Consider the following 13,323-nt stretch of genomic DNA (forward strand, 5'->3'; position numbering starts at 1 on the left):
TAGGGCAATATGAATGCTACTTCCCTAGAGCTAAAGGTTACATTACAAGAACGTAATTTATTCTTTTTACAGAATTAATATTCTAACCTTTTGTACTGGCCCACATTTTGAGCACTGGCATAACGGATGGCAGAATTCTGGTTCTGATGTACTGGCTGCGTCATCCTCATCTTCTAAGTCTTCTTCCACCCATTCCAAGAGGTAACGTACCTGGCATAAAAAGCAAGTACTCCTTTCGAAAGTCCAAAGGTTCCATGTCCTCATAAATTTGCATATGTAGACAAGTAAGATTTCCCAAAGATACACTTGTGAATATCTCAGGGAAACTATACAGCTATCTCCTGGCATCAACTGCCCACAGGCCAAATTAAAAGATCAAATGTTATTGTTGACAAACCAGCTACAAATTTCAGCATATAGAGCAGTAAAATACATTAGAAATTACTTCCTGCTACCTAATCAAAACTTCAGTGTTCACTTATTCTCAAACTCTCCCAATCCTTTTAGTTCAGATGATTTGTGCCAGCTCATATCAATGCAAATTTTGTCTCATCTTTCGCTTTACAGAACTTAAGACATGGCAAGGGTGATGACATTTAACCCATATCCAAAACTAACCAGGGGCATTGCCTTTTCTCAGATCTGTCAATTCCCAGGTGCATGACAGTTTCACTTTTTTTTCAATATACAATGCCCCATTTTTGAGGAAAGAGGCTCTTCAATGTAGACAGTCTTAGGACTCAGAGCATTCATGTGCAATCTGTAAACAGCAGCGCTTACTGCATGTTAATTTTATATTCAATGCAGCAAAAAAAAACTGTTTAAGAAATACATTTTTACCTTGAAATTCATTCATCACCTATAAGCAAAAGTCATCTTAGAATCAGCAGCAACTGTATTAAGTCTCCATGATAGCACCATCTGGCAATGTTACACCTGACATCTATCTAGTGTATTATTCTGAGTTTGTATTATGCTCAGTGAGACAAGTCTTTCAGAAACTCAAGACAAAGTGAGAATTAAATTGGTCTCATAATGCAAGGGACAATACATTTAACAGTCCCCTTTTCCTAAGTGCATGGAAAGGGCTAACATAACGGCACTCAAAAACCAAGACAGGAGGAAGATCATTGTGTGTGGAGGCAAGACCTCTCACAGCTCCTGCAGATCTTCTGGGAAGGTATTACTCAAAACATTCTTCACTTATTACTGACAAATAATTTCCTCAATTTCAGTGACATAAATTGGAATTCAGTAATATCCAGCAGCCACCCTAAGACTCACCATTTCCAGATCTCCATCAGCAACCGCTCTCAGGAGTTTTTGCACCTATGTATTAAGAAAACAATTTATTTGCTTTGTTAGTATTGATATTAAGCTGTACACAGGAAAACTTATGTCCTTTTCTAACCTCCCTAAGCTCCTGTGGTAGCATTACTGCTTGCTCATTTCATATTTGTTGATAAAGTTTCAAAGGAAAAACCTTCTTCCTTTATAAAGTACACAAGCCATGCAAGGCCTGTGGCCATCTGATGATCTAACTTGCTAAGTTAAACAGTACTTATCTAAATAGAGGACATGCACCCCACACATAAACAAAGCCATATAAGCTATGTTATTATGCCACTTCAGCAGCAGCTGACCATGCATTTCTGTTGTGAACCTAACACTAAAAATCCCTAGTCAAGACAAATTTCTACCCTGATGATGCTAGTACTGTTTTGACTCTTCCTGAGCTACTATGTGCTACCCAAAGTAAAAATTATGCAGATTTTATTTTACTATTTGAGAAACAACAGTTTAAGACTAAAAAGATGCTTTCAAATAGTTTCCAATCTGCAGATTACTGGTTTATTCCTATGTTAAAAACCCAAACATTTCCAAATCTAACTTGACTGTAAGTATGAAATCTGCTTTCTTAAAATCTGAAAAGATATAAATATCAAAGGGTATGCATTAGCACAAACCAGGTCACTTCAAATGGGAGAGTTAATCCAGTGGACCAGCACTAGACCAAAAAAGTATGTGTATGCTCAGGCCAGATAATGCCTGAGCACAGCTACTGGGTGTAAGTATTCTCCTGTTTATGAGCTCTGCAGGAGCAAAAGAGGCAAGTGGGAGGAAAAAGAGATGGAAGGTGCTCTGTAATGCATAGATGCCATTCCCCTGATCCCTCTGACTGCTTTTGAAAGCAGGAGAATGAGATGTACTTGTCTCCCTGCTTCTTTGATTCTCTACTCTCACATGAAGGAGCTGAGATCTAACATGACAGAAATGGGATAGGTATCAGCAAATAAGCAGGGAGACTTGTCTGGCCTCTGTAGATTTGTTGTGGTTTAAGCCCAGCTGGTAACTCAGAACCATGCACCCACTTGCTCACGCTCCCCCCCCCCCCCCCCTTCTCCTCCATACTCCCGGAGGGATGGGGAGTTGAACAGAAAGAATGTAACTTCCACTGTTAGAGATAAGAACAGTCCAGTAACCAAGGTATACCACAAACCACTGCTGCTACCACCAATAATAATAATGATAAGGGAAATAACAAGGGAAGAGAACACAACCGCTCCCAACCCACTGACTGATATCCAGCCCGACCCCAGCAACGATCTAGCCCTTCTGGGTAACTGCCCCCAGTTTATATACTGCGCATAACGTGCTGTAGTATGGAATACCCCTTTGGCTAGCTTGGGTCAGGTGTCCTGTCTCTGCTTCCTCCAGCCTCCCCCTCCTTCCTGGCAGAGCGTGAGACTCAAAAAGTCCTTGGTCAGAGTAATCATTACTTAGCAACAACTAAAAACATCAGCATGATCAGCTTTGTTCCCAGGCTGAAAGTCAAAAACACAGCACTGCACCAGCTACTGAGAAGGAGAAAAATTACTGCTGCTGCTGAATACAGGACAAGACTGTTGAAGAATCAGCTAATAAGCTTTGTTAAAGTCTGATTCAGCACTATAGTAAATTATTTTAGTACTGTGCTAGAATCACCAAAGATGCTGCTGTGTAAATAAAGCTGTTTCAACATTAAGAAACATCCTGCAAGTTGATGATGTCACAGAGCAACAGTTACAGTTACATTTCAAGTCTTCATCTAGAAATTACTATCTTGCTGTGCCAGCAGTGTGTGGCAAAGCAAACTAGGAAGGAGAATGAAAGGAAGTTGTGTTTTACTGGTCTCATCTGTTTCTTCAGGGTTTCAGCAATAGGACAGAGCATCCACAGCTAAAAGATCAGATGCTAGATTAAATCTCTTTTTTTTTTTCAAGAAAGCTTCTAAGTCTTATTTCATTATTACTTTCCAATACAAGGTAATGCTCCTTGAAGTGGTACACTAGGCACTCAAAGGAGAATTCCTCTTTGCTAACTGTAAATGCCTAAAAGTTAGCCCTCTTACCTAGCTCAGCCTTTTAAACTTGTAACTACAGAACAAAATGCAGTCACCAAATGACACTGAAGTGCAACTCAGGTCAAACTAAGCATGTCTGAGATGAATTCATCTCTGGAGGTACTGATTTCACTAAGGAGGTAAAGTAGATGTCTGAAGTCAGGACAATTGTCTTTCAGACATCTGAAGTTAGGTGGGCTGAATCCTAATCTGTATACATCTGAATCTAAAATGGACTATATATACTAGGGAGGCCTCTGCTCCCCATATGTCTCCCCTAATTATATACGATAATGTCAACGGAGATTGTAAAGGTCTTGATAATTTCCAGGAGCCAGTCTTATCACATACAAGATGCTGAACAGTACTAGCAAGTGACCCACAAACTGATAATTTCTTTCCAAAAATAGTAACATCCTTACAGTTCTAAAAACTGCCTCAGGCCCTAGCAGTGGAGAAGCATACAACATCTGTTATTTAGCTTATAGATAATTTATTAAGAGTACTTAGAGCAAAATGTCTGCTACATGCATTTCCTCATCTTTTCAGTTTGCTTTCTCACTCCTCCATGGAATATAAGTGTAAAAATAGATTAAATGAATCTACTGCAGTTCAGTTGCATGCTCAATTTTCCTGTTGTTGAAATTGTGCAGGGAGTTTAGCTCTAACAGAGGACGTTCCAAATTTACACGCCTGGTTCCTTTACTCTCTTTTCTAAGTTGTAAACAAGCCACATACAAGACATCACAACAGAAAGGAACTAATGCTGGATTACAGGAGAAGGTCATTAATGCCAAGAAACTCAGGTATAAACTGCTTGTAATCTTTTCCCCTGGTTTGAATTACAGTCTTAACTCTTGGGTGTAATAAATTTGTTCTTTTAAGGAAAAATAAGCCCTCAAGTGAAAACAGATAAATCTATGATATGAAACTAAATTTATAAGGTGAACTTTTATGCATATTAGACCTTACTTAGAGTACCTGACTTTGTACAAACAGGGAGGAACAGTCCTGCATTGAGGCTGTCAGAGTAACTGATAACAAAGTGTGAAGTAATATTGTCCAGTCAAACTCTACATCTCTGAGCCTCTTGACCATTTTTAGAAAGCAGAAACTTTTGGTGAGAGAACTTTTTACTAGCAGGAATAGGAAAAATTTTAATGTAGCAGTGATACAGAGAGAAACAAAAATACTAAGGAAGTCAATTTTGACAAATACTGAACAGGAGAACTGAAAAAAAAAAATGGAGAAGCATCAGAAGGAGTGGTGTTATGACAGTCTTAGGAGAGGATAAATGGCAATAGGGTTCGAGGTTTCACATGAAAAAAATTCAGAGAATGACATCTTGTCTGGTGTGGATAAAGCAAAATCAGCAACAACTTATGTACAAGATATTTAATACACAGTGTGTACTACTTCACATGTTACAAAATGGATTTCCTATGCCTATTTTGAAAGGCCATCTTAACATTCTAGTTTGTTAAGTTGTTTGCCAGTATGCCTGTAACAGTCTCTTTCCCTGACAGATTTTTAAGTTTTAAGTCAACTTCTGGACAGGACAGGAAGGTGTCTGGGGCACTGACTGCCATTACGATTTTACAAACTTCAACAAATTCAGTTACGTATGCAGTTATGTAGTTAACTACAGTAAATCTGAACAACTACTCCAAATATGCTTTTAGTTTTCCCCCAGGAATAACCAGCAAAGCAGTTGATACCATACAAGTGTTCAGATACTCAGATGACAGGCACCTGAGGACAGCACCATATAATTTTCCAAAACAGACAGAAGACTATTCTTGAAGAAGCAGTTTAAAAGAGTGCTCCAAAATATCAGTCTTCCAGTTCCGTCTCTTTGCTTATTTTGTCTGAACTTACTCCTTAGTCTTACCTCTTTGTAACTGTTTTTCACTTCTTCTTGTCTTATATCAGTTGATGCTGATGACAGGCTTGAGACAGATGATCCTCTGCTGAAAGTTTCTGTTGACCGCTGAGGAGACCTAAGTGGTGACTTCAAGTTGGAAAAAAAAATCCAAACAAAACCCCACACAAAAGAAAAGTTATTTATCAAATTAAGCAGGTTAAACAATGGCAAAAAGTTTAGCAACTTGCAGTCATTGTTACCTCAGAAGCACTCTGTCCTCTTTCAAATGTTAGAGAGTTTAATTCCATCAATGACAAAATCTGCATGAAAATGTTAAGAAAGAGAACCAATGTAATTCCACTTAAAGAAGAATCTATTGACTGAAACACAAATTAGCCAACAACCTAATATTAGTAATAGATTATGAATGAGCAGATCAAAACTGCCCATTTACAAGTTAATGTTCCATACCACATGCTGTATTCCTGCTATTAGATTTAAAATGTGACCAGTCTTCCTTACAGTGAAACATACATTTTAATTTTAATAACACCAGACGACAAAATCCTATTAGCAGGTAAGCATCTACACCTCCATGGAACTGCATCAGAAGGAAGTTGGGCTAGAAGATGAAAAGCAATACCTTGGAATTTAATGCACACTGTAGCGAAGTCTCTTTCATCCGGTTTTGAATTTCTGGATTTGCCCCATTTTGCAAAAGTACTTCTATGATCCCCTGATAGCCCCAGCGAGCAGCTATATGGAGAGGAGTATCGCCCTTTTCATTACCAATATCTAGTCTACAGGACTGCACATCATAGTAGACTAAGGCTTTGACGCACTGGAAAGAGAAGGAGAGCTATCAATAAATGATAATATTGTCTCTCAATTCACATAACGTGCAATCCTAAAAAGGCTTTTTTCATTGCTGTTCATATAAGCCATTGGCTAAAATGCAAGCTTTTACAGTTCAGTGTCATTAAACAAAGAGGTAAATAAATCAGCTGCATTTGCACACTACTTTCTTTTATGTGAATGCATAACAAAAATTGCTATGAACTACTGAATAATGTCCTAATTTACAGTGTTAAACAGTTAGCCTCCAAACAGTTTTTATTTACTTAATATGCAAGTTTAGTGCAAATTTGCATCACAGTTTAGCTTCGTTCCATTAGAATGCCACTTAGTTAGAAAACAATTACTTACATCCTCATGACCATAAGTGCAGGCTAAATGAAGTGGAGTATTTCCATTATTGTCCTGAACATCAGTACTTGCCTTATAGTGCAACAAGAGAAGCTTTAAGGAAAAAGAAAAGTAGATATTTAAGTAAATGAAATATTAATGGACAATTGCTGGTCTGTAGCTTCCGTTAGGGTTCTAGCATGATGAAGCACTTAATGAAAACTAGCTATGTCCCTCCTATTTCAGGCCCTACACTCTCAGCATTACAGTACTGGTTTTGTCCTACCCTAGGAACCAAATAAAACTGCTTCTTATATATTTAGAGTTGTCACTGAAAACAGGAATCACCTACTTCAGCAAATACTGCAATACATATACTACATGATAATTTATGCTGTATGTTAAAAGCCTATGGAATTGATGACACAGCTTAATTTCAACAATGCTAACTGAAGAATCTCGCATATATAAAATTCAAGTATATAATAGTTAATGTAGTTACACATGCTATCATAATGTGTATTCACAGTGTGAAGTCATTTATTTCAATGACTGCAATGGTTCTTCTGCCTTAATCAAAAGCAGAGATGTTAACAGGTTCTCCATCTGAACTATTTATTAGAGATTTGTGTTAGTAAAATGCATGAATTATCAAATATGCACAGCTGTCAATTGCTTGGCTACCACAAATGGCTGAAAACCTTGCAGTATAAAAAAAAAAATACCATGCCAACTACAATGATAAAAGACCATCAATTCTACAGCATGCATGATTCTGGTAAAAGTTTCCCAGAAGACGTGAGAGCAACAGCAGAAGAGGTTCATAAGAGTCATATAGTTATTATTTAAATTAACCATTTCTTCTTATTTCTAATTAAGCCTTTTGATGCTTACTGTAACATTTTGATATCCCTTCTGACAGGCAAGGTGAAGTGGAGTTGAACCGTGGTAATCTGTAGCATTGACAATGGCTCCTTTGGCTACTAGAAAATCCACTAATGATGTTTGTCCTTGAAAAATATGCAAACATTAAAACACAGTAGTAAACAAGAACATTACTACTTTTAAAATTCAAACATTGGAAATATTCAAGGCCTGCCTGGACAAGTTCCTGTGTGATGTACTCTAGGTTACCCTGCTCTTGTAGGGGGGTTGGACTAGATGATCTTTTGAGGTCCTTTCCAACCCTTGGGATTCTGTGATTCTGTGAACTATAAACCAAGATATCCCGCATTTCTGTATAGTATGTTTATGTATACCATAAATTCACTTCCTTGGTATTTGGGGGGTCTGTTGCAGATTATTCAAGGTCAAAACTCTACAAAAGAACCTTCAGCTAAAAGCAAGCTATGCTTTATCTTACAAGTTGGAAAAGAAGATAAAATAAAGCTGTATCACACAAAGCACTCTCTTATTGGGATTCAAGATAATAATAAGAAAGAAAATTATTTATTTAAAAAAATCACTAAGAAAATTAACACATCTTTTAATAAATGTAAGATGAATGGCATAATGAACATTAGGAGCAGGAAGTGGTACATACCTACCATACATAGCCAGATGCAGGAGAGAAAAAAGATCCATCAATCTCCTAGTTCTTTGAAACAAGTCTGGTTTCTGATGACACATTTTTTTCACAGCTAAATAAAGAGCTACTGTGCTAACTGCTACAGCAAAGGTAAGTAGGCAGCAAACAAACAAACAGTAACTTAACCATAGGAAACTTAGTCTGAAAGAACATACAGTAACTTCAGTCTGTGCCAAAATACCAGTCTCCATAGCATATAAGCATCCAAAATTCACTATTTAATGTAAAGGTCCAAAACATGCTATCATAAAGATACGGTACAATAAAGAGCAGAAAACACTAATGAAGATAACCAACAATACTCACCACAAATAGCAGTTATATGAAGTGGTGTATATCCCCGGTCATCTCGAGAAAATGGAGTGATAATGGAAGGATCATTCAGTTTCCTTTAAAATGCAATGTTTTAAAAGCAGCTCAGTTATCTCTGCAATAGTGGTAAGGAGGAGAGAGAGAAACTGCCAAAACCCCGATTTTGGAAATTTTATCCTTTATCCTTTTATGCTGGCAAATTATCTTACAGAGAATTCCACATTTTGTTCTGAGATGCAGTTTTGTCCAAGATGTGTAAGTTAGGTTCAAGAGAAGAAACATTTTTACACCACATTTACCGAAGGACATAGAGCCTCCATCGCAAAATTGATGGTTCCCAGGCATTCAGTATTCTCCCAGTCTTTCTGCTGCCTCTTTAAAGCACACAAACGTACACCCTCTACTCTATCCTGAAGAGCTACCAACTTCCTCTATAACCACGAACATCATACATTTAAAAGTAAATCTCAGACTGAGGCTTTTGTATAGCTTTTGTATATCTGTGGATATGAAAAGTGCTTACCCAGACACTAGCTTCTCACATTTGTCACAATAACATAGCGGATGACACATTTTCTGTACAGTGTCCTTATCACTGTCACCTTGACTTAGTAAACGCTCCACTTCCTCCTGATTACCTGAAGCAATATGCTATGAAAATCGAAGAGGAAAAAGAGAATGAGGCACCAATATGAAAAAAAAAAATTCTCTTTAAGGAAAAATAGACACAAAAACACACACACACAAAAAAAAAACCCACTAAAAACAACCCACCAAAAAACCCACAGAAATAAAAGAGTAATTTACTGAAGCACAAAACGAAAGGAACTGGTTATAAAAGACATGTATTCAAGCATTAGAAAGCACAAATGAACAATGTCACAGCACAAACCCCTCTAATGGGCATTCAGTATTAAAAAGAATCTGTTCTTGGCTTACTTCACTTTCTATAAAAAATTAAAACAATTTCTATTGTTCTCTTTAGACTCAGTCACGAAATTGAGTTCCCTCTGTGCAAAAACATTTCTATAAAATTAGCAAGTCTCCAGCCATAAGCTGTGAACACATATAATTAGAAGCTCGGCTTTGAGTCCCTGTAGAGGCAAAATTCTTTAAGAATGATGCAAGATTAACATATAATATGAAGTAGCTGTCAGGTGACCACATTTAGCTTATTTCAGAAAGTTTTTAATTTTCAAGCACTAAAAGCTGTGAGAGAGAACCTGACAGTAACATCACATCTGTGCATTAAATGGGCCCATCAATACCAACAGCAAGTAACATTTAATCCTCATTTGCTCCATATTTTGTGTAACATGCTGAAATCTGTAATACTAACTTGGTAACATTTTGGCACAGAAATACGATAAATTCAAAACATGTTTTTAGCATCTCTGAAAACACACTTCACAGTACTAACACTGCATTATATTTCAGAAAATCACAGAAAAGAAGGGATATAAATACATACTTATTCTGCCATAAAAGTTACTAACCTTAAATAAGCAGTCTATTGGAGTAGCAGGCATCTGGGACAACAAGTTCATCCTTTGCCTTAAAAGCAGCTTGTCACATAGTCTCTCAGATTCCTGAAAATAAAACATTCAGGTTGATTATCTATATACTCATATACAGGCAAAAGTGAAGTACCTTAACAGTTGAATTAACTTTTAAAAAAATGAAACACTGTATTTACTACTCATTCACAGAGTGTTTCTCACTGGGCCCTTCTTGACAATCAGAGATTGAACTAAGACAACACGTAACTCTACTATGACAGCAGTACTTCCCACTTCCTGAGAAATCTGAAGAATTCAGAATACACGAAAGAACACAAACATTTCTAAAACCACGTGAAAATTCTTAAGTGTGAGTCAGAATCTGAAATGGCAACATTGAGCCTCGCGTGAAATAAAATAATAATCTAAAGAAAATACTTTCTAAGAAAGTAGATGGAAACCCTTGCAGGTTGTTGATTCTGATCAAGCAGTCCTTAGGGTTGGCAGTGAATATAATTTCTGTGGATGTTAGTTTTGGATAGCAACTATTTTCCTACAAATGGAAAGCATGCATCAAACTGAAGACCACATGTGTCAGATAAATTTTAATGGTTTAGGATCCAAGTTACAACTTCTGTGGTAGAAACCAGATGGAAATGAGTAAAAAAAGTCCAACTCTGCTCTCAATTTTCATAAGTCAGCATGAAGCTTAAGAAGCTAGTGAACTGCAAATAAAGAACACCAAAGATAAAAACACCAAAAATAAATAGTTGAAATTTTCTAGGAATTAGATCACTTAAGCTTGGAAATTAACACAAATGCCTCTCATAAAGCTGACTAAAAGATCCTTCATTGCACAGAAAATGATACTGTTAAAAACATGTTTATGAAGCCTAGAGATAAAAGATTACATCAGCATAGTTCACAGCCAGTTGTTTGTATTTAGATACCCAAAGATAACAATCTTTTCAAACCCAAGTACTTGAGGTAAAGATATTCAAGCATATCTTTTCAGAATTACAAGGCATGTAACACTAGTCTGCTTGGATCAATTCTTCAGTGTAACCCAGAGTAAATTCCCTAAAAAATATTTGATCAAAAACTGTAACTAGACAAAAAAATGTTAAAGCCTTACTGCTGATAAACATTTCTGAAGTCTAACTGGAATTTCTAATATGAATGCTCACAGATAGCTTTATAGTTGTGCTACGAAGAAACTAAGTAACCAATAGCAAGACCTACTGTAGGTTTTGCACTGTTTTTTTTTCTGTATCTTTTACAAGTGGAATAACTATTTCTGTCACTTGAGCCAGCAATCCTTATATAGAGGTATTATCTATTCTACAAATGAGAAAAAAAAGAGGCCCTCCCAGGTGAAACTGTGTATCTTTGAAATGAAATGAAAATTAAATTAAATAAGAATTATGTATTGGCTGAAGTATTAAGCAAGTTTGGGCCTTCAATGATAAAAATTGCTTGAGCTTCAGTTCCAGGAATCAAAAATTCCCATGCTTTGAGTGGAACTTTCAGGCATTTTAAATATGTATAATCTAGAAACGCACATCAAAACATTAATGGTCTTTTTTTCTGACATTGCTCTCCATACTAAAGAAATTAAATATTTATACCTATGAAAGTGCACCTGTATAATGGCCTGTTCGAGGTAACTTTCACAGATTATATCTGATGACTTGGGGAAATTATCTCCACCCACACTCCCAGGCAAACACTTTATTAGCCTCAGTTTGTGCTCAAGTCTTCCTTCACTGTCTTCTCCCAGCTTCCCAGTTCCTCCACACTGACTTCATTGCCACCTACAGCTCTTTCCATCAGGAGTCAAAATGCTACTTATTCCCTAGCAGCTAATACAGCTCCCTACTTCATACCCAACTTTAAACCTCTGAACTAGAGGGTTTGTCATGGGTTCAGCCGTGGCAGTCATTTCTTCTCCTTCTTGTAGCTGGTGCAGTGCTGTGTTTTGACTTCTGGGCTGGGAATAGTTGCTTGATAGTGAGCATGTTTTGAGGGTGTTTTTGTTCAAGGCTTTTACTGAGCACATGCTCCAGCCAGGTGGAGGAGGGGAGGCCAGAAGGAAGGAGAGACAGGACACCTGACCCAGGCTAGCCAATGAGGTATTCCATACCATAGCACATGATGCCCAGGATGCATACTGGGAGAGAGAGCTGGAGGGGGGGGAGCTCTGGAGGAAAATGGAGGAGGGAGCACGGGGTGCTCGGCCGGGCAGGGTGGAGTGAGTTATGGGTCGGGGGCTGGTGGGGTGCTGTATTCTTTTCGCTTGTTATTGGCTGTATCATTATTATCTGTAGTAATAATGGCAGTGGTGATTTCTGTTATGCCTTAGCTATTAAACTGTGCTTATCTCAATCTGTGGGGGCTACATTCTTTGGATTTTCCTTCCTAACTCTCCAGGAGTTGGGGGACTTGGTTTAAACCACGACAGGGTTTTACTGCACGCTAACTGCATAGCAACATAACTAAGGCCCAGTACTTGTTAACTAGAATTCTAGTAAGAATGACAACTCCCAGAAAATAAAATACATTTTTTGTGCTATCAGTTACATACTCCTCCCTCCCCACAACCAAAATGTCTCCCCAAGACTCATGCGACCTTGGGTGAAGGGATTTGGCAGGCAACTCCTACATAAAATTTTCTTACTGACATGAGGGTGATAATATGCCCATTATCCCACAAGGTACATTAGTTCCCTGCTGAGTTTTCTTTATGTAGTTAGCTTCATTAGGGATTGGACAACAACATTACTCAGCTGCCAGAAGCTCCATCTGAAGCCAGCTATAAAATTAACTGTAGCCACATGAGGGGCTGCAACAAAGCCCCAGGGCACAGCAATGTTCCTGCTCACTTAAATCCCATAACCGTTTCCAGCACAATCTGGAAAAGAAAAGCATGGGGCATCAACACAAGAGCTCCTACTGTTTTAAACAGGAAGCTGAGCTCCTCTACCAGAGACTAAACATTAAAATATCTTAAAGGGAATGCAATGCTGCTGGAAGTTCCTATGATGCTCCTCCACCTCTTCAACTATCAGAAGTTCCTATCATGTTCTTCCACCTCCTCGACACCCTTTTTCAATTCCTGCCAAGGGGCTATTTTTTCCTCTTCATTGCGTGCCACCTTCTCATCCCTTACCCTACATTAAAGAAGAGGGTGGTCTAGCTCTTTCTTCTTCAGCTGTGCTAATGGGCAGGGTCAGGGGTCACCCAATTCCTTGTCTTCAACACCTTGCTATTTTCTACCTCATGCCAGGGTACTACCTCAGAGTCATGCTGACTCTTATGAATGGCAGTTTATAAGTAAGGAGCTCCTGTTGCATGCTCACTGTACACACATTGAAGTGAGGAAGTTAGAAGCTAGCATTTGAGGCCTGGAGCTGATCCAGCTGATTTATGTATGAGACTGCCTTCATTTAGACTTCTGAAACATGTAGTTCATTTTGCAGGAGAAATACTGTAT

The 13,323-nt window shown here is 37.9% G+C and overlaps 1 protein-coding gene across 1 annotated transcript in view; it reads right to left on the minus strand.

Annotated features, from left to right (window-relative positions):
- ANKRD27 (ankyrin repeat domain 27) overlaps nt 1-13,323 on the minus strand; it is a 34,384-nt gene that overhangs the window by 9,890 nt on the left and 11,171 nt on the right. The window contains 10 exon segments of the mRNA XM_005152195.3: nt 88-210; nt 1,285-1,329; nt 5,274-5,393; nt 5,507-5,566; nt 5,890-6,087; nt 6,453-6,545; nt 7,326-7,441; nt 8,326-8,408; nt 8,855-8,982; nt 9,828-9,920. Of these exon segments, the coding sequence (XP_005152252.2) occupies nt 88-210; nt 1,285-1,329; nt 5,274-5,393; nt 5,507-5,566; nt 5,890-6,087; nt 6,453-6,545; nt 7,326-7,441; nt 8,326-8,408; nt 8,855-8,982; nt 9,828-9,920 (1,059 nt within the window).

Source organism: Melopsittacus undulatus, chromosome Z, assembly GCF_012275295.1.
Source record: "Melopsittacus undulatus isolate bMelUnd1 chromosome Z, bMelUnd1.mat.Z, whole genome shotgun sequence".
Lineage (NCBI taxonomy): Eukaryota > Metazoa > Chordata > Aves > Psittaciformes > Psittaculidae > Melopsittacus > Melopsittacus undulatus.